Here is a 26,456-nt window from a genome sequence, read left to right on the forward strand (position 1 = left end):
GAGTGCTCTCAGCAAATATGTGTTAAGAGCAAAGGTCCAGCGATGGTGCCATCTGTATTCCAACAGGATGCGAGATGTCACCAGGTTCCATGGGAGCTGAGATTAATTGGCTGCTAGAGAATATTGATGTGACATTTAGCAGTGGAGAAATATCATCTAGGTAATGGCAGAGGAGCAGCATTATGGCTAAGGATCATTCATCCTGCCACCGGCTGACAGACAGGTCTCACTGCCTTCCCAGTCTCGAGATGCACTTTGTGTTTCACGGATAAAAATCTAAATCGTTGCTCCGTTCAAACCATCTGCATGAGCTTAGGTGGAAAAAGAGTTTATTTAGATTTTCTCTTACTGTAAGTTTGTTGTTTTTTTTTTTGAAAGAGGATTTTGAAGTAGTCAGATTTTCCCCAACTTTTAAGAGTTTGTGTTTCATATAGCACAAACACTTTACACCCTGAGGAGACATGCGCTGCTCTTCTTTGCTTGCTACAAAGCCTGCCCTTAAGACTTGTAAGAGCTCTAATACGGCGGTCCCCAACCCCCGGGCCACGGACCAGTACCGGTCCGTGAGTCATTTGGTACCGGGCCGCGAGAGTGAGACTCGGGTGTGAAATGTATGGTTTTCAGGGTTTTTAGCGTTATTTTGTTATCGTTTTTTTTTTTTTTCTTTGACTCTGTTTTCCTGGGTCTTTTCACGTGTGTTATGAATAAACCTTCTTTTTTTCGGTACCGGTACTAGTTTCATTTTGTTGTATTTATCCGCGACACCTTAAAGGCCGGTCCATGAAAATATTGTCGGGCACAAACCGGTCCGTGGCGCAAAAAAGGTTGGGGACCGCTGCTCTAATACACAATTAATTTATGGGTTTTTTAAGTTATTTCAAACCAGATAATAATAAAATAACTCAATTTTAGCTTGTTTTTTATTTTCTGAAGATTAAATAAAAATTAAAGGCAGGGGTTATTCTTCAGCCACTTCTGTGTTCTGTGTGTCACATTTACGACAGTGAAAAAAGGTTATTTTTCTAATCTTCCTGTGCATGCGAAGGACATTACACTGAATTCTAAATTCACCCATTCACTCAAATAGCATACACAGTATACTACAGTTTTATTCTGTTCATACCACATTTTTCCAATCCCAAATACACACACCGTTGGACACACCAGGGCACTTTTTCTCCTTTTTTTTGTGGAGTTGTATCTTGCCCAGAGATTGGAGGAACCCCAATAACCCCAGTTAGCATTCCCTGTAAACCTCTGTCCAAATGGATTGCACACCAGTAAAAAAAAAGCCACTGACTGACAGACAAGTGTGTGAGGGATCCAGCAAGCCCAGATCTTTTTTATTTGAATAAGCTTCCTAGTATGCCCTGTTTGAGGCTAGTGCTTCCAAATGAAAACGCCAATGACTAGCAAATATATCTTTAAAAGTATAATTCGAATGTGCTCCCATGAGGCATTTAACAGTGATGTGATGAAAAATAGAGCTGAAGTGTTTCTGTGCTGTTTCCATGGTGACCCCTGTCAGTATTTTCTTGTCTTCCAAATATTACAGCAAAGAAGATAATGATTTAATCTCGAGATGTGTATTTCTGTTATTCTCAAACATGTATAAAACATTCAAAAGGTAAGCTTGAGTCCTAGTTCCTGTGTAGGTCATCCCAAATCCACACAAATGCATACGGTACCAGTGGATCTCCAAAAAATTAGAATATTCTGACTTAGTTTTTCATAATGTAACTCAACTTTTGTATTAATCACACATCTAAACATGATTGTAATAGTTCCATGATTTAAAAAAGCATTTACAATACAGAAATCTCCAGCTTCTAAAAAGTGTGTTCATTTATACACTCAGTACCTGGCTGGCGTTGCTTTACCACAAATTACTGCATCAGTACAGTGTAGCATGGAAGCGATTAGTTTGCGGTCCTGCTGAGGTGTTACTGAAGCTCAGGTTGCTTTGATGACAGCAGCTCGTTTGTATTTTTGGGTCGGCTTCTCATCTTCCTCTTGAAACAAACCAGAGATTCTCTGTGGGTTTCAGGTCAGGTGAGTCAGCTGCCCCATCAACCATCATAATAACACATTCAGCAAATCATTATGTAGGAGTTTTGGCACTGTGGGCAGAATCCTGCTGGAAAAGGAAATTGGCATTTCCACGAAGCTTGTTAGCAGATGGAAGGAAGTGCTCTAAAATCTTCTAGTAGATAGCTGCGTGCAGATGACACGGCACTCCAAATCATCACAGACTGCAGAAACTTCACACTGGATATTAAAAGACCTTGGATTCTGTCTCCATTATTCCTCCAGACTCTAAGATGTTTATTTCCAAATAAAATGAAAAAAATTGCTTTCATATGTGGATCACAGGACTGTGGACCGAGCAGCAGTCCTGTTCTTTTTCTCCTTAGCCCAGATAAGAATGCTTCTGACATCTCTGGATCAGAAGTAGCTTGATATTAAGAATGCAGCAGTTTTATCCTGTTCCTGAAGATTTGTGTGATGGTGGCTCTTATTGCACCGTCACCAGCCTCAGTCCAATCCTTCTGAATTTTCCCAGGTTGCTCAAATAGACTTCTCTTCAAGGTTCAAGGTTCTTTATTTGTCACATGCATAGTTATACAAGTATAACATACAGTGAAATGTAGCCTGACACGCTCCTCGACATGTGCAAAAATGGGGGGGGGGGGGTGTAGAGGAAGAACATTATATACATATATATATATATATATATATATATATATATACACACACGTACATATAGTATATACACTGGGTGAATGTGCAGAACTAGCAGCAAGCAGGTGAATTCTGTACATTAATATGAATAGACATCTGACATCTTAACAATCATGTCAAGGCAGTGGTCATCCCCGTTGCTTGTGCACCTTTTCCAGAAACACTTTCCCCTACCTGTCATCTTAGCATTAACATGCTTTCATACAGCACTTTGTGAACAGCTGGCCTTTTCCCCAGTAGACCTTGGCAATGTTTGTTATCTGGACTGTCAAGTCTCTCAGTTTTGGCCTTGATCGTATTTACCTGTTCTGAACTAGACCAACACATACACAGTATTTGTATTGTTTGAGTGGTAATTTACTCAAACTCAAAATAAAATATTCTAATCATTTAAAATACTGCACACTAAATACTATCAGCCAACAATCATCCAACTGAAAACATAAAAACAGAAATATTTCACTTTATGACTTTATCAATATAGAATATTAAAAAAAAGAACCTTTAAAATATTCGTATTTTTAGGTGCTCTACTTAAAAACGAAATATATACGAACCCAAGTGAGAGAACAAAATCGACCTTGCGTCATGCTTGGTTCTGCTGCTCGGTCCCTTACATGTACCAGCTCCCTCTTCTCAATTTGTTGAAGTGCGATTGGTTGGGTACACTATTCTTATTAGAACACTTTCCATGTTCCTGCTGGGACATTATCTGTACGCATACGAATGAACTTAATGTGAATGAGGATTATCCATTGTCCCGCCTTGCCGTTAATCATATTTTTGCCTACAGCTAATCTGTAATGAGATTTTCCTTCAATCAGAATGTCCAGACAGCTCCCGCAGAGCTTCCCACAGAACCAGCCCAGTCTTGTCTGATATTAAAAGGCCCTTATGAGCAGGAAACGGCACATGTGTGCAAGGCTGTGTGTGCGCTAATGCCTTAGTGTAGTTCATGTCTGGTTGCACAGACACTTGGCGCAAATGGCAAATCAGCCACAATGTTTAAAACACCTATGTTATATTGTGTAGATCCCCCTTCCACAATGGGGCGCGATGTTGGCCCACCATAGATCTGGCTGCTTGCTGTTTATCTGCAGGATGTTCAATCGGATTGAGATTTGAGGAGTTTGGAGGCTGAGTAAATGTCTTAGAATTTTTGTGTTGTTTCTCGAGCCATTCCTGAGCAGTTTTTTTTCCCAGCTTTTGACTGTCTGGTTCAAAAAGCAGATACAAAAATACACAGGCGTACGAGAAACTGGGTCAGGGAACTGCGATCAATATGGGACTCAACAGCACCAGTAGCTTCTCATTCCCTGACAGACAAGATATTGTCACTGTTGTAGGAGCATGCACCAATTCACAACTTTGCCCCACTCTACAAAAAACCAAGAAACTCAATTTGTAGAACAGCTGATAAGCAGATAAGATTTAAAAGTTTTTTCTTTTTTCTACCACCTGGCCGTATCGATTGTAAGGAGGGATGGAATTAAGTCAGCTTCTTTGACTTAAAATCACATAAAATCTCACCTAATCATATAAACGTTTAAAATAAAAGATGTTTGACGTGTACTTAGCTGGGGCTGTTTCTGCACTGTCAGTGGCACAGCTTACTGGAACACCTAAATTGGAACAATGCCATCATTAATTTTACTAACATTTGTGGTTTTCCTGCCACAGTGAATAAAGATGTCTGCAACAACAGTGGTTAATGAGTTTCAAATGCCCATCGTTTTACCAGGTAAAAGCACCTGATCAAAGACACTGAATAGGATTTTGGATTAAAAGCGACAACGCGCATATGATACATTTTATTCTTTAGCCTTGTAGAAAAAGCATTTTGACAGGGAAGAAAATAGATACAGCCAGGTTTCAAATTTTAACATTGCTTGAGACGGGCAATCTATCACAGTACACAGCACGTCTGTGTCTGCTATTATTCGTGTTATAGTTAGATACATGTGTGCATACAAGCCCATCCGAATGACTGTAACACCAACGTAACTCGGCAGTTCGAAAATGACTGAAAAAAATGAATTCAGGCATGAAAGTAGGTTTGATGGTCCACATCCATTTAAAGTATCTGAAGGTTGATTTTATGGTAGATTGCAATGTGTGAAAACTGGTAAATTCAAATTCAAATTTTAAAGCAACCAACTTCATGCTTAATGATACCAAAATATGTAAACAAAAACTTTCATGGTCTTTGGCTCCAAGTGCACCTGTTTCTTTTTATTGCAAATGGTGCAATTAAGAAATTCTGCAGCTCTAACCATTAAAAAAAACAAAATCTATACTTTAATGTTGTTGTTTTTTTTTTATAGCCCTACAATGGATCGGTGACCCTCTCGTCGGCTGGAATAGGGTCCAGCACAACTATGACAGCACAGATGGGCTGTACTGAATCTAAGTTTACCTGATTTTCCCTTCAATATCATCTTCTTCCGTGTCTATGAATTGCTTTAAGGGCTACTGCTCCATTTAAATTTTTCCCAAGAAATCCTGTGACCACTTGCCTATGCTCTGTAATTTCATTATGAACCTCACACTTGAGCAGAGAACAACTTCTCTGTCAAACTGACCTGTTGAGGGCTTTCTTTCATCATGACAGCTGAAACTGCTATCTCTCAGCTGCTGGGTTTACAGTTTGCATGAAGGGTATGCAATAACTAAACTCAAAGATGGTATATCAGGTTAGAAGCGTGACCACAAGTATGCTCGTCCTTTTTCACCCCCCTGGATCAGATGAGGGTTATGAGGGAGAACAGCCTCTGCATCGTCACTAAACTGCTGGCCAAATGTGTTTCTGTGGTGTTCTCATGTTCTCTAAAATTAACTATAATGGTCACTACCTTGCAACTCTGGAGCAGATCCAGGGGGCATCTCAAAAGCAAAACACAGAAGTGGTCAAATGCAGTTTTCACAGCAGCCAAGAACAGCAGCATTGCTGGAAGTTCTCCAGAGGTAAGCAGGGAGACGAGCTGGAAAAGAAGATTGATCCAATTTAAATAGGGTAGGTTTTTCTTATTACAGGTAGAATTGTAAATGTTTTTGTTTTTATTTCATCTTGATTCAACCAGCTGGCAAAACGTGAGTCTTGAACTTCTTCACCATCAGTGTGGTTCAGTATTGAAGCATTTTCAAAAGTCTTCTACATTTTCTGCTATGTAATAGCTTTTTTCATTCACACTATGAATTAATGACTTTAATGATGACGGCCACTGAACTGAGAGTCCTAAATGGAATGTGGCTATAATTAATATTAGTTAGAACTATGCTTTCCTGTTGTGACGCTTCGCAGCATGCCAAAATGTCTGTAGTGTGTGCAAACAGACTGATTAGTGATAGGCAAGAAATTGCTCAAGCTGAGTGTGAGAGAGGAATGATGCCTGAGCAGTAACAGGATAAAGCTAAATCCCCTGTTAATAACCATAGGTGCTTTATTGTATCATTCCAAGGTTGTATCTCTGCTTTGTCATACATTCAAAGAAAATGCAGCTGTATCCAAAAACATAAATAAATGTCTGTTAAATTTAAATATTTTTATAGCCAATACATGTAAAATGTCAGGATTGCTGCACTGGCACAATTTTCATTTTAAAGTTTGCCCCTTATTTTCTTTTGTTGCCAGTGTACTTAAATTGAATAAAAGCCGACATAAACAGTACGCACAGACCAATCCCGGTATGTCCTTGTGTCCACCTCTTCAGCAGTGCTGGTAAAAGGTTAAAGTGTGCTGAGGAGCTTTTAGTCATTAAAATTTTGCAGTTTGGATTCAATTGAAAAAACACATTGAAGGCAAGACAGAATAAGAGCAAGAAAGCAGCACTCCCATTATATCACAGGTCAGCTGTTTTTCTATTACTTTTCTCGTCTTATTTGGGCAGCGGGGGAAAGGAGTGTATGGGAGAAAAGGAGCTGATAGAAAGAGGAGTAATGTCTCCATAGCTCCACTGCACACTCATATTTCTTTTATCTCTCGACCCTGTTTTGTGTTTCGCTTTTCAGTGTTTCAGGGCCAGTGGCCATCTGAAATTAGATTTCTTAAGGTACCCACATATGTGGGTGAGGTTCACACACAGATGCGCAGTGTGGGTGTTTGTGTCTGCTTTACAGATGCAAAAAAAAAAAAAAAGAGTGTACATGAGCGTCCATCTCTCTGGCTTCTTCGATCAATTTAAGTTGAAGAAATTGGATTGCCAAGTTTGCCGGTTTACTTTTTTTTTATAGGGGACTTCAGAAGTAGAAGTACAATATGACAAAATGCAAGTGAGAAGTTGTGTTTTAAGGTGTAATATGAGTAGTGTGTGTGCCTGTGTGTGAGTAACCCCTCATCAATCTCTGGCTGCTTGCTTTCTGATTTACCTCTTCCCTACTCTGGTGAGGAGATGCTGCCTTCACTAAGCAATGACTCATCCTTCAGTGAGAAAAAAATTCTGTGTGTGTGTGTTATGCATGTCTGCATGTGCACCTTAAAGAACATCTGCTCCTTTCATTGGAGAGCTTTTGTCCTTGTAACCACAATGCACACCGTTGATTGATGTCTTTGTTACCCTAAAAAAGAGACACAAAAAGACAATTAAGTTAAAAATAAAAAAGGCTTTAATTTTGAATTATGTTCACCCTGACTTTTTGTTTGTATGAATCCTATATTTTGTTGAGCTGCTCAGAAAATAATCTAAATCATCAACTATTTTTGCAGAGCATAAATAGGTAAGTCGTCTCGTGCCACATAAAGGTTTAGAGCTCAAAGGACGGCGTAAATATAATCCCAGTTATATAAAACCAAGTTTCACTCCAAAAATTCTATTTACTTTGGAAATAAATCGAATGTCTGTAGAGATCTAATTTAATGATTTCCTGTATGCGCCCTCAGGTTTCCTGCATGTAGAGTCAGCACTAGATGACACAACTTGGTGAGATTGATATTTTTCCTGTGCTGTCTCTGCTGTGTGATAGCTTTCTAATTTACCTTTTATGTTCAGAAAAAAAAAAACCCTGAAAGAAGGGAGAGTATAACATAAAGCGTGCAAGTACAATACAGTAATAGGGGCATTTTCAATAGTGTCTTCTCATAGGTTGACTATTTCAATTTAGTGCTGCATTTTTCACCAATTTCCTCTGCTTTGAAAGATTTTACACTTCTACAGAAATGCCTTGTGTAGTCATATGAAACTTGTGAGTTATTTTAACTGTCATGGAGGTCGGTTACTAACTGTCGAAAGTAATAGAAGCATGTGTGGAATTGTTGTGACTGATAAAACTGTAAATAATAGGTGTAACAGATCAAACGGTTAGCCGGAACATCTGGTATCCAGCAGCACAATTTTACAGTTAACGGACATTCACTCTGTAGGTTGTCATATCCACATGGCAGATTTTAGCTTATCAGCATAAGAAGTGAGTCTTTCTTTTTTAAATAACATACAAAAACAGCTGACACACAACATTCAAGTATGCACAAAAAATATGAGGACAAAGTTTATTACAGTTGTTTCCGGTAAATGCTCACGTAGGTGTTTGCAAATGTATCTTCATCTTTAATGCAAAGCTACTGGAGTACTTTGCTTAGTGCTCGGTTAGCTAGCTTCCCTGATGTTCACTTTCAGTGACCTAACTCCTACCAGAGGAATATTTGAAGGGAATGTTGGTGTGAATATGCACTGTGGCAGCAAGATGCTGTGGGCTCCAGAGTTGAAAGCACAGTAGCACACATTGTGTCCTCCTCCTCTCTACTCAGTAGCCTCACAAAGACTCTCAGAGGCGTCAGCATTGCCAGGGGCCTGATTGGCTTTGGACAGGCTGCATGATTTTAAGGTTTATTATCATAGGGACTCTCCTTTCATGCCAGCAAACACATTCAGATATGCCACTGTACAATTGGCATTTTGATTTGTTTGTGTATGCATGTGCATCACTATATGTTTTTCTCTGGGAACATGTATTGTGTAACACAGATTGAGGATCAACAGCTATTTACTGTCTCTTTTGATTTGTTAGCACCACTCGCAGCAATGTCTTTTGACCAGTCTCAAACTCAGTTGTGTGGCCAACACAAACAATTAAAGACATGCCCACTGTGATCTTAGTTTCATTCTTTCATTATGGAGCTGTTGGCTTGCTGAGAGAATGAATGGGCACCGACTCAACCACAGGGCCAAAACAGGAACCCCAGGGGTTTAGATGAGCTGGCTTCTCAGAGTCAGCATTGGCAGGGAATCTGACTTCCTCTATTTCTGTCTGTTTATTGTCATTAGTTCTCATTTGTTAGCTCACTTTGCCTTTCCAAACTTTCCTTCTGATTGACTCTTCCTGTTGTTTTGGGATGTATTAGCTTGTTTTCCCATTTTCTTTTCATTTATGTTGCTAACCAGGGAGGCAGTCAGGATCTTTTGGTGTCCTTTGCGATCCACCAATCCAATTTCTGACTTAAAAATAAGTTTAGGACATCCACCTGCTAACTGAGACACCAGTCTCTGTCAGTACCCAATGAAGATAAAGTTGGTATTTTATTTAGCACACAGCTGATTTCTAAAAAGATTTGCAAACCAAACTGAATTTTTCATACTGCTCTGAGGCTTGTGGAGCCCCTTTCTCTTCTCCAGCTTGTCGTAGACTTCTCTCTGACCTGTGTCTTGTCTCTTCTGTATTGCAGCTGGGGACAGAGTGGACCGCTCCAGGCGAGTTTAACAAGTTCAGGTCCCAGTCTTCGAAGTCTGTGCAGTAAGTACCTCTGACAACCACACACGTATCAGGATGGCAAAATTATTTCACTTTCTCAGCAGTAGAGAGACCAAAAGGGCACAAGAATCTGATGGAGGATCTCCCAGGAAAGGTTTTGCCGGATGTTTTGTTAGTTTCACCTTGTAAACCTGTCAGTGTGTGTGTATTTGTGCCATCATAGCAAAATGCAGTCTGTATACACTGTAGGGGGAAGTACCTAAACACAATTCGGAATACTTGAAAGCTGTTAGCAAGACCATATATGTACTAAGAGTCAGGATGTGAATATCTAGTCTTCCATGGTTGTTTCTGTTAAATAGTCTCTTTACCTGTTAAGCAGCAGTCTGCAGCAATTGCTGTATTTGCACATTAATATTACTCTACAACCTAATTTATAGCAATAAAGGTAATCTCTAGGTAGATGCAGATATTATCAAGGAACATGATTTTTGGTACTGGTTTCTGTTTGCAGTCTGACTAGTACAGAACAGTTGTGTTTGTGTAGGTCAGGCGTGGGGGAACTCCAGGCCTCAAGAGCCGGTGTCCTGCTGGTTTTAGCTGTGTCCTTGAACCAACACAGCTCATTTGTATGGATAAATTACATCATCAACATGTCTTGAAGTTCTCCAGAGGCCTGGTAATGAACTAATAATTTGACTCAGGTGTGTTGACCCAGGGTGAGATCTAAAACCTGCAGGACACCGGCCCTTGAGGCCTGGACTTCCCCACCCCTAGTATAGGTTTTGCTTCCTATGGAGAGCAAAGGAAGAAACACATTTACCAAAATGCAAACTTGAAACCATCAGCCAATATCTGACAAGATTACATTTATAAACAATAACTGGCACATAGAACAGGAAGCCTTGGTCCTGCAACCCTACACTACAACTTCTCACATATAAGAAGAAAGTGTTCCCTGGAGACTGAAGAGCAGATCTTCTATGCATGTTTTGTATGCATGCTAGTACCTATATCTATAGATGAATTACCATTCTGTATAAGAAGTGCTCTCAGGTGTCGACAGTCTTAATCCTGAAAGTACTCTCTTTCTCAGTAAATGTAAGATGGAGAGGCATTAAACTATCCAGTCCTCGACACATCTTTCTCCCTAATGTTTACATGATGACTCACTGAGTTCTTAGGCCACACCCATCTTCAAACTCTCCTTTAATATTGATCTTTAAGTTTTCAGACTCCATCTTGCATGGTTGTGAGACTCAGGTTGACAAGCAAATAGACAGGTGACAAAGTACTCAAAGCTGCTTCTTTTGTCGTAGTTCTTACTACACTACCTGTCTCCAGAACCCAATTTTTATGACAACAGAGACATACAGACAGCCACAGATTCACAAAGTGAACATAATATCTGCCGCATTGTGATTGTAAGCACTTATCCGCATCCACTTTGCTTCTGAACTCATTAAGTTTATATGATTGTGCAGGAGAACCGATTCTAAAAGCTCTTGTTCCTTTGGGTTGCCTCATTTGCCCGACTGAATGAAGCACAAGTGTTGGCCTAAATTATTCAAATCACTGGTGTTTGGGGTGAAGTTAAGGGATACTTGGATCTTTTAAATGTAACAAATTAGGTTATGAACAATTATAACAATACAGTGTAGAAAGAAAGCTCACATTCTGTGTGGGTTGTCTTAGTTCTTACCAGGGCATAAAATTAGAGATGAACAACAATACATGATGTATTACACTGTGTAATTATTTGTTTAACAAAAATAAGCCAAAATGCAGAGGCGGTGAGTGCAATAAATAAATACTCTCCATGATTGAATAGCTTTCATAGCTGCTTTGAGCAGCAATAACTTGAAGCAACTTAAAGTAATCTTTTTTCTTTTAATCCATCTCTTATGTCATTCTGGAGGAATTTTGGCCCACTCTTCTTTACAACATTGCTTCGGTTTATTCAAGTGTGTGACAATTCATTTATGCACAGCTCTCCTAAGGTCCCAACACAGCCTTTCAGTTGGGTTGAAGTCTGGCCTTTGTCTGGGCCACTGCAAGACTTTAATTCTTTTATTTTACAGCCGTTCTGTTTAGGGGTGGGTTTTTATAATCGATTCATCGATTAAAATCGATTCTGGCTTGGATAACGTAAAATCGATTCATTTAAATCCTGAATCGATTTTTTTAATATAAATTTATTTTGCTTGAAATGCCAGAATCTTTGGTGACATCTCACAAAATTTGAAGAACCACCAAACAGTTAAGACAGTAAATGAGAGCAGGTACACGGATTCTGCACATAGACTTAAACACACAGTGCGACCCGCGGATCAGAATCAGTTAGATGTCGCCTTTCTCACGGTTGGGGCTGAAAGCCGACAGCTCGCTGATCCTGATGTTTCGGCGGGTCCGCGCTTTGTGTTTACGCCCTTTTTGCGCCGATTCTAAAGCTGTTAGTTTGATCTCTCTCCAAACAATATTGACCGAACCAGCAGCAAAAGAAGATCCAAACGTAAAATCGTCATGAATTCACTCTGACTTTTACTGTTTTGCTTCCACCGCGATGCACAGCTCTCTCTCTCTCTCTCTCTCTCCCTCCCCCCCCCCCCCTCTCTCTCTGTACTTCAAGAACAGTTTCCCTTTCTTCATTATTCGCTTGCTTGTTACGCACCAGTCTACCGTAGTTTACAGCGCTGTCAGCCGCTGTTTTTTTCCCTTTTACATTCTTCCGAAAAGAAAACCTCATTTCTGCTGTTCAATACTGAACAAATTTAAACTTTTTAAAATTATTCAAAATGCAAAACGCTTAACCGTGTCTCTAATAAAACCGCTGTAACTTCAGAGGTAATGTTCATATGTTGATTAATGGTTTTCTTTCGTTTTTGATGTACTGCAGAATATTTTTATAAAATCCCAGGCCAGGAAAATCACCTTCATGTTTTTCTGTGTTTTATCTTCAGCTACTTTGACACAAAGGCATCTGCTGTGATGCTCACACCTTTGATAAAGTCTTGCGTGTGTCAGCTTCCTTTTTATTGATACAAAAATATGTAAATGTACTGATTTGAATTATAATATTTCTGACTGTCAAAATTTCCCAGATTTAAATCGAATCGAATCGAATCGAATTAAATCGAATTAAATCGAATCGTGGATCGAATCGATTCGGGACCTTGTGAATCGGAATTGAATCGATTCTAGAAATCAGTGACGATACCCAGCCCTAGTTCTGTTGTAGATTTGCTGCTGTGCTTGGGATCATTGTCCTCTTGCATGACCCAGTTTGCCCAAGGCTTTAGCTGTCAGATAGACAACCTCACATTTGACTATAGAATACTGTGGACAGTGGAGAAGGAGTTCATTGTCGACTCAATGACTGCAAGGTGTCCAGTTCCTGTGGCTGCAAAGAAACCAAAAATCAAAATAATGATCCCTCCACCACAGTCCTGACAGTTATAATGGTAAATGGCCTGTATTTATATAGCGCTTTACTAGTCCCTAAGGACCCCAAAGCGCTTTACATATCCAGTCATCCACCCATTCACACACACATTCACACACTGGTGATGGCAAGCTACATTGTAGCCACAGCCACCCTGGGGCGCACTGACAGAGGCGAGGCTGCCGGACACTGGCGCCACCGGGCCCTCTGACCACCACCAGTAGGCAACGGGTGAAGTGTCTTGCCCAAGGACACAACGACCGAGACTGTCCAAGCCGGGGCTCGAACCGGCAACCTTCCGATTACAAGGCGAACTCCCAACTCTTGAGCCACGATTGGTATAAAGTGTTTGTGCTGTTGTGCTGTGTTTGGTTTTCACCAAAACTGGTACTGTGCATTATGGAGATGCTGCATCTCCATAATGCTCTCATCTGTCCAAACGACGCTATAAAAACTATTTGTTCAGATAAAACTTGTCAAATCTAAACCATGCTGCCATGCTCTTTTTAGAGAGAAGAAGCTTTCTCCTAGAAAGCCAAACAAATTATACATTTTCAGTCTTCTTTTAATTGTACTCTCATGAACTTTAACGTTTAACATGCTAACTGAGGCCTTCAGACTCTAACATTTCTCTGAACATTGCTCGGTCTGACCTTGGGATGAATTTGCAGGAACGTCCACACCTGGATTTGAAATTGTTTGGAAATTACCATATAACCCTTCGCCAACTAATTGGCAGAAACAATTGCTTCTTCAAGAGCATTGCTGTTGTCTGTACTCTTTGGTATTGTTTTAACACACACCTGAATGCTCCAGACCAGCAAAAACAAAGAAAGTGACAGAACATACAGTGTGATAACATCAGAAGTGTTGGTTGGATGTGTAAATGGACCTCTGAGGTGACGCTCTAAGTCAGTGTAGGTGTTCAGGTAACACTGACAAATGTCTCACTGGATCTAGTGGAAGTTTGAAATCATAGATGCATACAATGCATAAAAAAAATACATGCATACATACCATAGAAACATGCATAAAAAAATCAGAGGCCCAGATTATTCCCGTCCCAAAGGCCATTTGTGTAACACTATACAGCTGTTTTTGAAATTCAGTTTTAAAATAAAATATACTGAACATGATACTTCCAAACGCAGCTCTATATTATGATTAAAAATAATAATGGTACTATGAAAATCAGTCATGCCTGCTTGCCATTTTATATCCCCAGTGTGATGGTTCCATTATCAAAAGAAACCACATCCCAAGCTATGAAAATCCAATGAGATGGCACACATTCAGGGAATATGTTTCACAATGAACTTTACGTTCTTTATATTGATTACAGTATTGATTTTACATTACAGTTTATTCAGGCTGACTCTCTCCATCACACCAGCGTCTAATCATATATTGAATTCTCATCGTTACTGGTGCTGAATTTTTTTTCTTGTTTTTTGTAAAGCTATACCCACGCACACAGTTTAGTCTCTTGTGTGTTTGTACAGTCTGTTCTTATTCCAGGTCTTCATGACAAAAAAGTGGTAGTGTGGTTCTTGGCTGGAAGTTACACATACGTAACACCTCAGTGTGTGTGCTTTTAAATTGTGTTTGCTTTGGAGGTTTTGGTAGGTTATCGTCACGGTTTGTGCCTACGTGCTTTTGTTTTTTGGCAGGTTTGTTATGTGTAGGTTGTTTTTGTGACGGGATAAAACCAAATCATAATGCTGAAGTCCTTTTTATTCATGAATGTTGTATGTGCAAGTGTTACTTTATCTCTGTGCGTAGGATTAACTGGGTCTGGTTAGCACGGAAAGCTCATCAGCCTACGAGGGAGAGCAAAGAGGTGACAAAAATGAAATGGAAGAAGAGACAGAAGGATGCGGTTGAAAGTTTTTCTATTTTCTTTTCCTGTCTGACAAGTATATTGCAGTCTCCCACAATAACAAGACAACAACAAAGCAACCAAGCGTGAAGGCAGATTATGACAGGAACATTAAAAAGGTTGTGCAGCAGAGGAATTTGAGTGTGACACTTCAAGTTTTGTGACCTGTTACTGTGTTTCTGCGTGTGAATGTATTTTGCATCTGCTTAAAAGTATTTTGGGTGTGTTGTCGTTATTTTTTTTAACTTATGCCAGTCAAGGGGAAGTGTTCAAGAGAACAAGGCTGGACTGCGCATTGTCTATCCCAATGCAATCTGATATAACGATGATTAACACACAGCAGTTGTTGCCTTCATCTACCTCTCCGAAAGCGTTTAATGTTTCCTGGCCTTGATGTGTAAGGTGATTTATGATTTCTCTGTCATGTCATTATTTATTTATTTATTTTGTTCGTCCCAGACATGAAGCAAGTTGAAAATTGTGCGCTTTTAAGCTTGATAACTGAAGTCAAATCTATTTTGATTTTATAGCTGCTCACTTTCACTTGCTTTAGAGGAGCCATGTCAAAGAGGACATGAAAGTCAGTTTCAATATAATTATACAAAATCGGTTTTGCTATTTCATGTGTGGGTGTACATCAGAGAACATGTTCATACTTTTGCATGCAAAAAAATACAGGCCTGTCTGCATTAATGTGAATGTGCTTGTTAAATACTGCACCATTTGAAAGCCTGCTCTGCAGCTAATGGCTTTATTGTGGGACCTCAAAGCAAAAAAAAATTAATTTGTCATTTTCCGCATGTTCCCTGTGCTGCCCCGTGCAACTTGCATCCCTCACACACCATTGCACTCGATCTGTTTGTGGCAGGATATCCTCCCAAACGTGGCAAATCTGTGCAGAAGGATTAATTGCCATGCCTTCATAAGAAGGTATTCTTCAAATTAGATGGGATGGAATTGAAATGAGCAAATTAGCAGTGCAGAAGCGAATAACATATCGCTTTCCGTCTATTTTTTATTTAAAAAAAGAGACGACGTGAGCAGCTGTTATTATCGCTCATTAGATTTTATAACCTGGTAATTTCAAAGATCTGTAAACCTGATAAAATCAAGGAATAATCGAACAAAACTAAATGATTTCAGTGTTCCCGGGTTTTTATTACACTCAATTTCGTAGATGGGCACTGCGAAAATTATAAGTCATTACACATGAGGCCCTTGTCAGCCTGATCTTCTTGTACAATTTGTTATTGGAGAATAAGTTCAGGGCCATTTGAGCCTATTTACAGACTTCATTCTGCCATAGCTAAGTTCTGCACAAAGCCTTAATCAAAACTGCAATTTAAAACAGCTCTCACACTGTGCTGCTGTTCTTGGTTTTATTCATAGTGGGCTCAGAACTAGATGGAATGAGACAGCGCTATATTAAAATGGAGTCTAAAAGAGTCAAACAGTACAGAGCAGAACGGAGCCAAACAGAGAGCAGTCGTCAGAAATTTAATTGAACAGAGGAGAGCAGAGTGAAACACAGACACTCCTACGTTAGCAAGGTTGTTTCGTTTTTTTCACACTCTGGACTGTGGTTATTTATATGTCTTGGTTCATTGGACCTGTACAGCAGATTGTAGTAGAGTTGAGTGAACAGTGACTAATGGCTGCTGCAGGGCTGAATCATATTGTCAGAGAATGAAACATATTGTTGTTGAGAGGTTCAGTTTAAACTCTTCACTTGGCTGTTGGAGGTCTCCATACAATGCAATCAGAGGCAACTGCAACTAGAAAACGTACATCCACAGAGTTAAGCATATTTAAATAGATGGACAGGCACACATAAAACAGATCAAATCAAACATGTAGTCATCTTGGATAACGTGCTTTCATCTGCCACATCTTTCCCTTCAAGGATCGCTCACGTTTGTTGCTCGTTTTTTGTGGTCCACTCTTTCTCTCTTGCTGAACCTCGTGTCATAGTGACAATAACAGTGCAACATTGAATTAAAAGCAGTAAAAGGGGAAGAAGTAGGAATGCTTTCTCTGTGTGCACGCAGTTCAAAGACCAGCTGGAATGATGTATTTCTCACATGTTGGCCTTCCTGTTGCCATGAAGTGTGGAAGTTCATCCTAGGTGGCAGTTTTAATAGATGTCATCCACAGTCATCTACACCACCTGGCTATCAACTCCTGGAGGTGATGACTCATGCTATTAGTGAGTGGGTGTATTTGTGGTTAATATGATTAAGCTTATTAAAATTTGAAAATAGAGGGTGTTGATATTCTCTTTCAGCCCTTTCCTTGCTTTCAAGACACTTTTTAGTTCCTCATTGAAATAGATCCAAGTAAGGATTTGTGTAAGCATATCATCAAATGAATTATAGTACCACCACTAAAACCAATTTTTAGATTTCTGGTGACATGCTCGTTTTTTGGAACACAATATAAATAATATTTGATCATCATTTGACAGCTACTCTTTTATTTGTGAAGAACAATAGAAAACATTTGACAGCTCCAGTTTCTTTAATATGTCCCCACATTCATTTTCTGCCTTACAGAAAGAAGGTTCTGCTGTTTAGGCTCTTTCTGTGTCAAGTTTGCATGTTCTTGCAGAGTCTTGGTGGATTTTCCGCAGGTTCTCTCGTTTTCTGCCTGTGATGGTGATCCATCCAGGGTGTTTTCCTCCTCTTGGTATACACTCGGGGAGTTTCAACACCAGAATCTGAGTCAGCAGTGCTCTACTGTGTTTAATCAAATGACACTAAACAGTGTCAATTTGAGATAATTTTTTATCTGTCTCCGCCTCTGCTGTGAATTGATAGTTTGGCAGTGCCTGCTAGGTGCTGTCACAACAGCTTGATGAGTGACAGTGAAGTAGTCAGATAAGGAACTCGGATAACCCTGTCAACACTATCTCGTCTCTCTGAAACCGCTAACAGAGCCTCAGGCTGCACACACAACACCAGGGCGTGATTGACATTTATTAAAATTCTATAAGTTGAACCATCCTGAATTCAGACCGAGCTGGGCTGCTGCTCTGCTCGATTTTAGAACATTTTTTGGCTCTCAAATTGGAACGTGATTGGCAATTAGTTGAAGATTAGAAGTAGTATGATGGGTATAACCATGGATGATCAGCCATCTGACACAATGGTTTCTTGATAACCAAGAAAACTTTGCCCTCGGTGTTAATAAGACCAAGTAGCTGATCGTGGATTTCAAGCAGACAAGGAGAGAGCATGACCCCGTTTACATTAACAGAACCTCAGATGACCATCACAGAGGATCCCAAACGGTCCACATGCACACCAATAATATGATGAGGAAGACTCAACAACCCCTGTACAACCTCTGGCACCTGGAGAAATTTAGCGTGAGCTCCAGCATTCTCAGTTCCATTGAAAGCATCCTGCTGTGCTGCTGTATCATCTTGTACAAAAACTGCACCGTAGAGGAATGCAACGCACTTCAGAGGTGATTTTCCTGCCCTCCAGGAGATACACAAGCATTGATGCACTGCCCAAACCCAATGGATCATAAAAGATACTCACCACCCTAACTCACCACCTTTAGTCACATGAGTTTATTATCCTATTTTCAGACATGTACTTTTTTTTGCATTTGCATTTGCACATTTCCAAAACGTGGTGCCTTATTGTGTTCCTTTTTATTGGGAGCTATTGTGCTGCTAGTCTGGCTCATCCATTTCTTTGCTTTTGTAAATCTGTATGTGGCAGTATTGCTGAATCGGAATATCATTTTAATTGCTGAAAAAAATCTTGCCAGCACCACAAGTTATTATTGCTTTGATTTTTTTTTTTTCATTGAATTAGAATTTTTCTTTTCAGTTAGTTTATTAGTTTCCAGAGTAGATTTGCATATTTGGGGTATTTCACGGTATTTCTTTGAAAAAGTTCAGTTTTTATTAGTTTCAGGGACAAAATTTAAGAAGTTCAGAACAGGTATTGTAATACAAATACAACAGTTTGAAGAGGTAGTTGTACGCTGAAAAGAACTGAAAAAGGTTATGTGTATATTTATTATATGTGGTTTTGATGTGGAAAAAAAAGTTTCACTTAATTTTTGGTGCATTTAGTTTTTGTGATTTGTATTTTTATTTAATTTGTTAAAGTATTTACATTTTTTCAGTTTGAAATTTTTCAGTTAAAGTAAAAGTTCCATTGCAAAAATTTAATCAAACACTGTGTCACAGTCTGTGTGGGAGTGAGAAAGTGGACCCAAATGCAGACACTGGAGAAACAAACTATGGTTTAAACAAAAGGCGAGCCGTTTATTTGGCTGAAAACGCTGAAAACCTAAACTGGGTAATAACTAATAAACTATGAAAACTGGGATGAGAGACAAGGACGTGGAACTAAACTGTCACGGTCTGGCTGGCAGACCGTGGGCATGTGAGAAATGAGGACCCAAAATGCAGGACTTGGCGTTTATTTACAGTGGTGACAATCCAAACAACAATAAATTCCCCGTGCGATCCCAACTCCCGTTCCGTGTCTTCTCCTTTATCCCGTGCTCCGTGCTCTGTCTCCGTTCCCTGTGTACTGTCCGTGTGCTGCCTCCTGGTCGCCACAATTCCTCCTGAGGAAACACGCATACAAAAGGCAGTCGTGAGTACAAAACCTAACGGCAGACTTGCACTAACCTTGCACGATAAACTAAGACTGACGGGAAGTCACTCAACGATCCAGCGTCGAGGAGCTCTCAGCCACACTGTTTTGAAGCTCCTCTGACGAGGCTTGATCGGCGCCAGGTGTGTGTGGATTCCTGGGTGGGACCGGTCAGCTGGCATGGCCACACCCACCAGGCCTAGAAGTGCCTGCCACGACCGCACCCTCACACACATGCACACACCCATAAACACCTGACAGTACACCAACACGGAAAACAGGACAGCAGACACAACCATAATAACAATAACCACAATAATAATGATAATAACTACAATAGTAGTCCAGACTGCTCACGGACCCCGAATCCCTGGAACTGGGTCCGTGACATAAACAGCTACATGCGACTATGGAACTATGAAATAAACTGAACATGAACGTGATCAGTAAGAAGAACTCTGAGACATGGTGTGGCTAGACATGAAACCAAACCGACGACCTGACAAAGACTGAATGTAAACACACAGATTAAATACACATAAGGGTAATGAGGAAAGTGCAAACACATGGTGAGACACAGCTAACACAAACGAACATAATGATGCACAGGGGAAGAGTATAACTAAGCACACTGAATAGAGAAACACAATACTTTCAAAATAAAACAGGAAACATGGAGAGACATGAACTGGGACACGCAAGCTTGACACGAGACAGAGGGAGTAAGAGAGAGAGAGGGACACAGAGGAGAGACACACAAGGGGAACATAGAAAAAACATAAACCAGACTAAAACTTAACAAAGACAAACTAATAATAATAATAATAGAACTTAAAGTTTTGAAATAACTAATACAAAACAACTCAACTCTACCCTTAACTTAAGAACAGGACATGATTTTAACATAATATTAACATAAGAAATCAACAATAAAAAATAACAGAAAACGCTGGGTCACAGAACCAGCCCCTGGCACACTGACTGTTTCCTTAACTTTTAGTGTGAACCTTCTGTTGAATGCAGAATGCTGAGAATCGTTTCCTTCAGTCTGTAATGCCTCGAATCAGAAATGGTTGTTTCTGAACTTTGGCAGTGATGTGATGAGAAGCAAAGGTCGAAAATGATTCTAAGGTTGTCTGTGATACCACATTTGGCATTTAGAAGGAGCAGTATTCAATTCATAAGCTCCAAATGCCATTCACACTCAAATCTTCCAAAGACACATGGATCTGTTCTTCAGTTTGTGTGAGTACACATGTGACATGTGATGGATTTTTTGTTTTTACTTCTTCTTTACCACCTTTTTCTTCTTCCTTTGCATTTTTACTTCTATTTCAATAGTTTTGTTTTGTTTTGTTTATATGCATGACTTGGTAAAGAACCTCAAGGACTGATAGTAACTGGGAGGAGAGAGTCCACTGCACCTTTTGCAGCAACACTGAGTGAAACCTAGTGGAGAATGACCAGTTATTTCTCTATGGGATCTCTCAGTATCTATAATTGAATCATTTAAGCACTGTTGGCTATTAGCTGGTGAAGAGATTTTAGTACTTTGAGAGAGGAAAGTGTAGAGATTTTTGCACATGACATCATAGGAATACAGATTTAGCGCGCACACGAGCTGAGCATTGCATCTTCTGGCTTTCATGATATGCTCTGAAAGACTTTTTTCTGGCGTGGTTTTGATCCATTTTTGCCCATCGACGGACGTATTACTGAAAATCAATAAAAGAATGTTATGAGTGATTACCATTTTCCTGTGAAGCATTTTTAACCTGATGGGAGTGGTATTATCCAGGATGGCTGAAGCAGAGTTCCTGAATGGTTTGATAAGTATAAAAAAGATTTGAATGATATGCTCTGACCTTCATGGTCACCAGATTTCAGCCAAATTGAACCTTTGTTCAATTTCAATTTCATATTAGGAAGTACGACAGCAATCAAAACTATAAATTGCTGCTATATCACTCCAAAATTGCTGCCTCGTTAAGACACTCGATGTTGATTCCAGTTGGGATCTCTTAGTATTTTTATTTTATTTTTTTTGTATGTAAGTGACCTCTGTTTCCTTGTGTGCACATATGGCCCTGGTTGCGTGTGAGGACCTTCTAACCTCTTTCTGCTGATAGTAATTGGCTGATACCCTGTAACAGTTGAACTAGAATGAAGCTGTTTGCCAGCAATCTGCCGTGACTTCTCTGTCCTGCTTTCCTCCCTCGGGCCTTTACTCCACCATCTGTTTCTATGAGTGACGGGAGCCTGCTGAGATGCAAATCTCTGCTCGAGAGTTTCTTTCTGTTCAAGTGTGCAGTGGCTTAGGTTTGATCAGAATGAATTTCGGGTGTTGATGTACTTTGAGCTGTGTAAAACTGCAGAAACTAACATCTGATTGGCAGTAATGCAGGAGTGCGACCGACAGTCATGTTGATGAAGGGTGAGGTTAGTCTAACTTTACATACTGAGCAGCCAGCAAAGTGACATGTAAGCTGTTTGGAAATTGACTGGAATATCCAGGATCTTTCAGCATGTGATAAGAAGAGATCAGTATTTAGAAAAGAATTCTGACACATCATTAGCACATTAGTTTTTTTTAAATATATATATTTTTTGTTTTGCTATGAAATCCTGTTAATAAACTGAATCCAACTGTGCTTAAAGGTGTCAGCTCTATATAGAGTGCTTGTCAGATGGTTTCTACACTGGAAACTGAAAACTTGACACTTTTAACAGGTTAACAGTTGGCCAGGTGTGCCAAGGTGAGTCAGGAATCAGTGTTTGATCTTCTTGTACTCTTTTTCTGAGTATGTGAAACTCTGTGAAAGTCGTTCATGAATATTAAAACAGATGAGAAATATCTGGCATTTATTAGACATAAAGAGAACACTCAGTTGGGTTCAGGCAATGTGTGTCAGTTTAAAGACCTCAACGGTTTTGATGAGATCCAAGTCAGTGTGGCCAGGATCAGAGCATCTCTGAAACAGCCAGGCTGCTGCACTGCTCAACAAATGGTAGATTTTTTTAAAGTAGTTTTTTTTTAAATGTGTGGATTAAAGCATGTTTGGTGCATTAATGAGTGTTTATGGCACTAAAATAGTGGGTACTGTGACTTTACAAAAAAACGGCATAAAATATCACACGAATTATCCGTGTATATCTTTTAGCTGCAGATAAATTTTCAGTCACTTGTACATGTTCTATAGATTTACCTTGATGCAGTGTAATAATTATAGTTGCACTTCATTGTGATCAAAAAAGCATCTGCTTTAGCGCAGCACAAATACTCCCACCAAGTGTAGTTATTTTTTTTTCTTCACATGGACGGGGGGGAGGAAGGCACTGGAGAAAGTAATGCTATAATGTTGTATTAGATAATTACATATGGGGGAATTGGATGTGGTAGATAAAGGAAAAGGAAACTCTGTGAGAAGAGCCAGAAAGAAGTGACGGACACGAAAAAGAGAGGGAGCGAGAGATGGGGAAAGAGGATGGGGATGAAGGAGAACGGAGAGGGGCAGAGCGAAGGGAGGGGATGGAAGAAAGAGGATTTATTGAGGCTGCAGGGAAGAGCAGCGCGATAGCTCTCTGATGGATTAGAGGAATGTATGAGAAATGGAATGAAGAGGGGAGAGCGCAAGGAGAGAAAAGTGAAGTTTGTGGGCCTCCTTGGGGCAGCTCTAAACACTGGTATCATTAATGTAGTTTAAAGAAGTGTACTCACCGAGAAGGGTCTTTTTTTTTAAAGGCCACCTGTGGGTATTAGAGAGGGAGGAATCGGGCAAGGGAGAGAGATGGGGACAGGGTGACAGTCAGATAGCGTAATGAGAAATTGAGTTTGAAAAAGAGAAGAGATATTGAAAAAGTAGAATCAGGAAATTGCCGTGGCCTTTGGCAGATTGGAGAGTGTGTCATGATTTCACAATAGGAGAAGAAGGACGGGTATTAACCAGGGGAGGACAGTATACTGCCTTTATTTCACTTCACTTCTGCTCACTGCAAACCAGATCAGTAATTCTCAGTGTGTGTGTTTGTCAGTCTGCTGGTGTGAGAGTATTTCTTTGGTCCAACACTTTTCTGTACGATTCTGTGAGAGGATTTTCTATACATTTCATGGCAAATAAATATTTTATACTTTAAAGGTAGCAGATACCCGGCAGGCACTCAAGATATTCTCTGTATTTATCTTCAACAGTCTGTTCTTCTGTTATCCAGCCAAGTCAAGTTTCTTTGTCTCGCTATCCATTCAGCCCAATGAAGGGAAACTGGAAACAAAGACCCCAATTAGTCAGGCAATTAGACTGCTGTTTTGTGTCCTCTACTCATCCTCTGAGTCACACACTAATAGTTATTCTTTCCTCTTAAATCTCTCATTTGCCCTTCACTTGTTCTTTAATGTTTTTCCCCTTTTCTTTTCTGGCAGGATGCGATCAGTGATCAGTGGTATTCACTGTAATGTATTTTTTCCTTCAAAAAATCATTTATAATTCCCTGTGGTTTTTTTTCTTTCAGTTCATTTGCTATTTATCGCTTCTCCTTCATCTTTCTTTCCGTCTGTGTCTTTGTCACTTCATCTCTTTCGTCCGGAGCCTGCCTCATCATCCATCACGATTGGTGTGACCAGTCCTCCTACACTGTTCCTCTATGCTCTTTTGTTTGCCTTTCTCATTCTCCATCTTTTGTTGCGTTCTTTCAGTTTTATAAAACACTTTGAAGTATCTCAAATTCTTTTCACCATAATTTGTCATATTCATTTTTGAAAACTTATTCTTGATTCAAATCTTTTTCCGGTTCTTTATTCCCCCCCCCCCCCAAAAAAAAATCTTCATATTTTTCACACCAGACTGAAAACAGTAACAAGGCAAAGATACAAATTTATGTAAAGTTTAAAACAGGAAATAGCTATAAGCCGAAAGCTGCCAACAGTTATTCTCTCATGGGTAAACAAATATACGAACAGTGGAACAAAATTACACAAATCAAATGTGAAATGGCCTACAAAATGACTGTGAAGTTATAAAGGGAATAGATAAACAAGGGACAGAAAAGTACGTGAATAAAACTTAATGTTCTGCTCTCTTCATATTTTTCCATTATTTGCTTCTCTGTGTGATACTTTTTTTTTCTTTGTCTTACTTTGCCTTTGTTTCAGTTATAGTTTTATCTGCTGTCTCTCTGTGTGTTTGGTTTTTCTAGCTTCTTTTAACTAGTAAGGGAAGCAAACCTGTGCCGGACAAGTGTGCCGTGAATAGGCTTGCATCTGTAAGAGTGGAGCTAAAGGAAAGAGATGTCAAACGTTGACAGGCAGTAGTATGTTGTATTCAGCTTTTATTTTAATGTGATTGTCCTTCATATCTTTAATCAATGTAATACAGAAATATTGTGGCGGCAGGCTGCATCCTCTCTGTTCTCATATTAAATTATCCCCCAGATCGAGTCAGATTATAGGATTAAGTAGACAATCTAATGAAGGTTCGGGAAATAGGATCATATTCTCTAAAATGATCTCAAGTTGTTTGGGCACAGATGTGAAGTGGATATGCTAAAAGTCCAAAAAATTGATTAGTAAGCCAGGTTGGTCAGGGGAAAATAAAAGATGGCATGTGTTAACCAAAAATGATATTTGGTAGAATTAGGACAGGGAGATTAGTTTCTCTAATAAATTCCCCTTTTTAAAACTGGTGTCTGATTGTAATAGTTTCATGTGATATCCTTCACTGTTTATTGCCTACTGGTCTCTTCTCAAGTCTCAATTACTCAATCCTGCTGCATATCTAACATTAACCATGATGGGTCTTTTCACTGTGTTTTAACAGCGGTGAGTTAAATATAAGATTTGTCTTTGGATTTTAATCACAGCTCAGCGTAAATCACGGGGTTATGAATGGAGTGATGTTTGAATCGTTTGGGAGAGGGCAAGCAGGGTTCCAAAAGCTGAAAGTGGCACTTACTTTTCTGAGTGCCATTTTAGCAGCAGCACAGAGAGATATTCCCTATTCATGAGAGAGTGACCTTAGCACACTGTCACTGCTCCCGTGCACCTGCAATGATTTATTGGTTACAGAAAGCTGGGCAGCCGGATGATGCAGCGGCGTTTATGCATGGGGAGGGGGGGGGACACGTGACCATCCTCCTTCAGCTTTTGTCCTTTTCTTTCAACTCGGTCAACAACATCAGAAATGAAAACACACACACACACACACAGTCTAACTGTTAAGGGGTGTTTTAAATTGTAAAATATATGCTCAATTCCACCTAAATTCAACCAAGACATGTTGTTTCAATTATAGCTCTACAGTAGGGCAACGTTTAGATCAAAATTAAACATATGTGTATAAATTCTTGTCCAGATACCTGGACAAACTGATACACTGATGAGACTTTGGATACTGTGCATCAAATTCTTGCCTTCTGATGTTGTGCTGGAGCCAGTCTTCCAGTTTGGGGGTGGTCACAGCTCCTAATGCTGCTGTTACCACTGGGATCACTTTAGTCTGCAGGGTTTTGGTCAGTGGTTGTTGATCAATGGTCATGAGAATTTGCATAATTAAGATTAAGGAACTGACCTCCCAGCCCATTTTTCCTTCAGTGGGCTGGTTTCAGTCATTATGCAAATGTACTGTTTATAAGACTGGGGAAACCTGCAGTCAGCTGAGACTGAAGAAGTCACATGGATGAGTGACGAAACGTTTCTCCCACAAAACGCTACGTCCAGATGAACAGAATCAACTTTTTGGAGATTTAGTCTCCAGAGATCTATCACAAGTATAGGCCTCTGGTCCTATGTCTGATTGGTTGAGCAGCATGTCCATAAGATCTTAACCCTGTTCTTCTCAACCACTTCTGTCAGTGTCTCCCATGGACGCTTTAGGACTTTTAGTTCATATGAGCCACAAATATTCCTGTACACTGTCCCAGCTTGCATCTTACACCCTGCTACAATGTGTTGGATAATCTCCGGGGTACCTTTGCACAATCTGCAACCTTGGTTCTGTCTGCTATGGCTACTGAAGCCTCCATGGATCTGATCCTTAGTTTGTTCTTCTACTCGCATGATCAAATACTCTGTGCTGTCCATTAGGCAGGCTTTCTCTAG

At 39.8% G+C, this 26,456-nt stretch overlaps 1 protein-coding gene across 1 annotated transcript in view; it reads left to right on the forward strand.

Annotated features, from left to right (window-relative positions):
• b4galnt4a (beta-1,4-N-acetyl-galactosaminyl transferase 4a) overlaps positions 1 to 26,456 on the forward strand; it is a 162,322-nt gene that overhangs the window by 108,018 nt on the left and 27,848 nt on the right. The window contains exon 7 of the mRNA XM_085359062.1: positions 9,398 to 9,465. Coding sequence (XP_085215188.1) covers positions 9,398 to 9,465 — 68 coding nt within the window. The remainder of the gene's footprint in view (positions 1 to 9,397; positions 9,466 to 26,456) is intronic.

Source organism: Diplotaxodon limnothrissa, linkage group LG7, assembly GCF_057381915.1.
Source record: "Diplotaxodon limnothrissa isolate DT_005_m linkage group LG7, D_limnothrissa_male_GT1.1, whole genome shotgun sequence".
NCBI classification, from domain to species: domain Eukaryota; kingdom Metazoa; phylum Chordata; class Actinopteri; order Cichliformes; family Cichlidae; genus Diplotaxodon; species Diplotaxodon limnothrissa.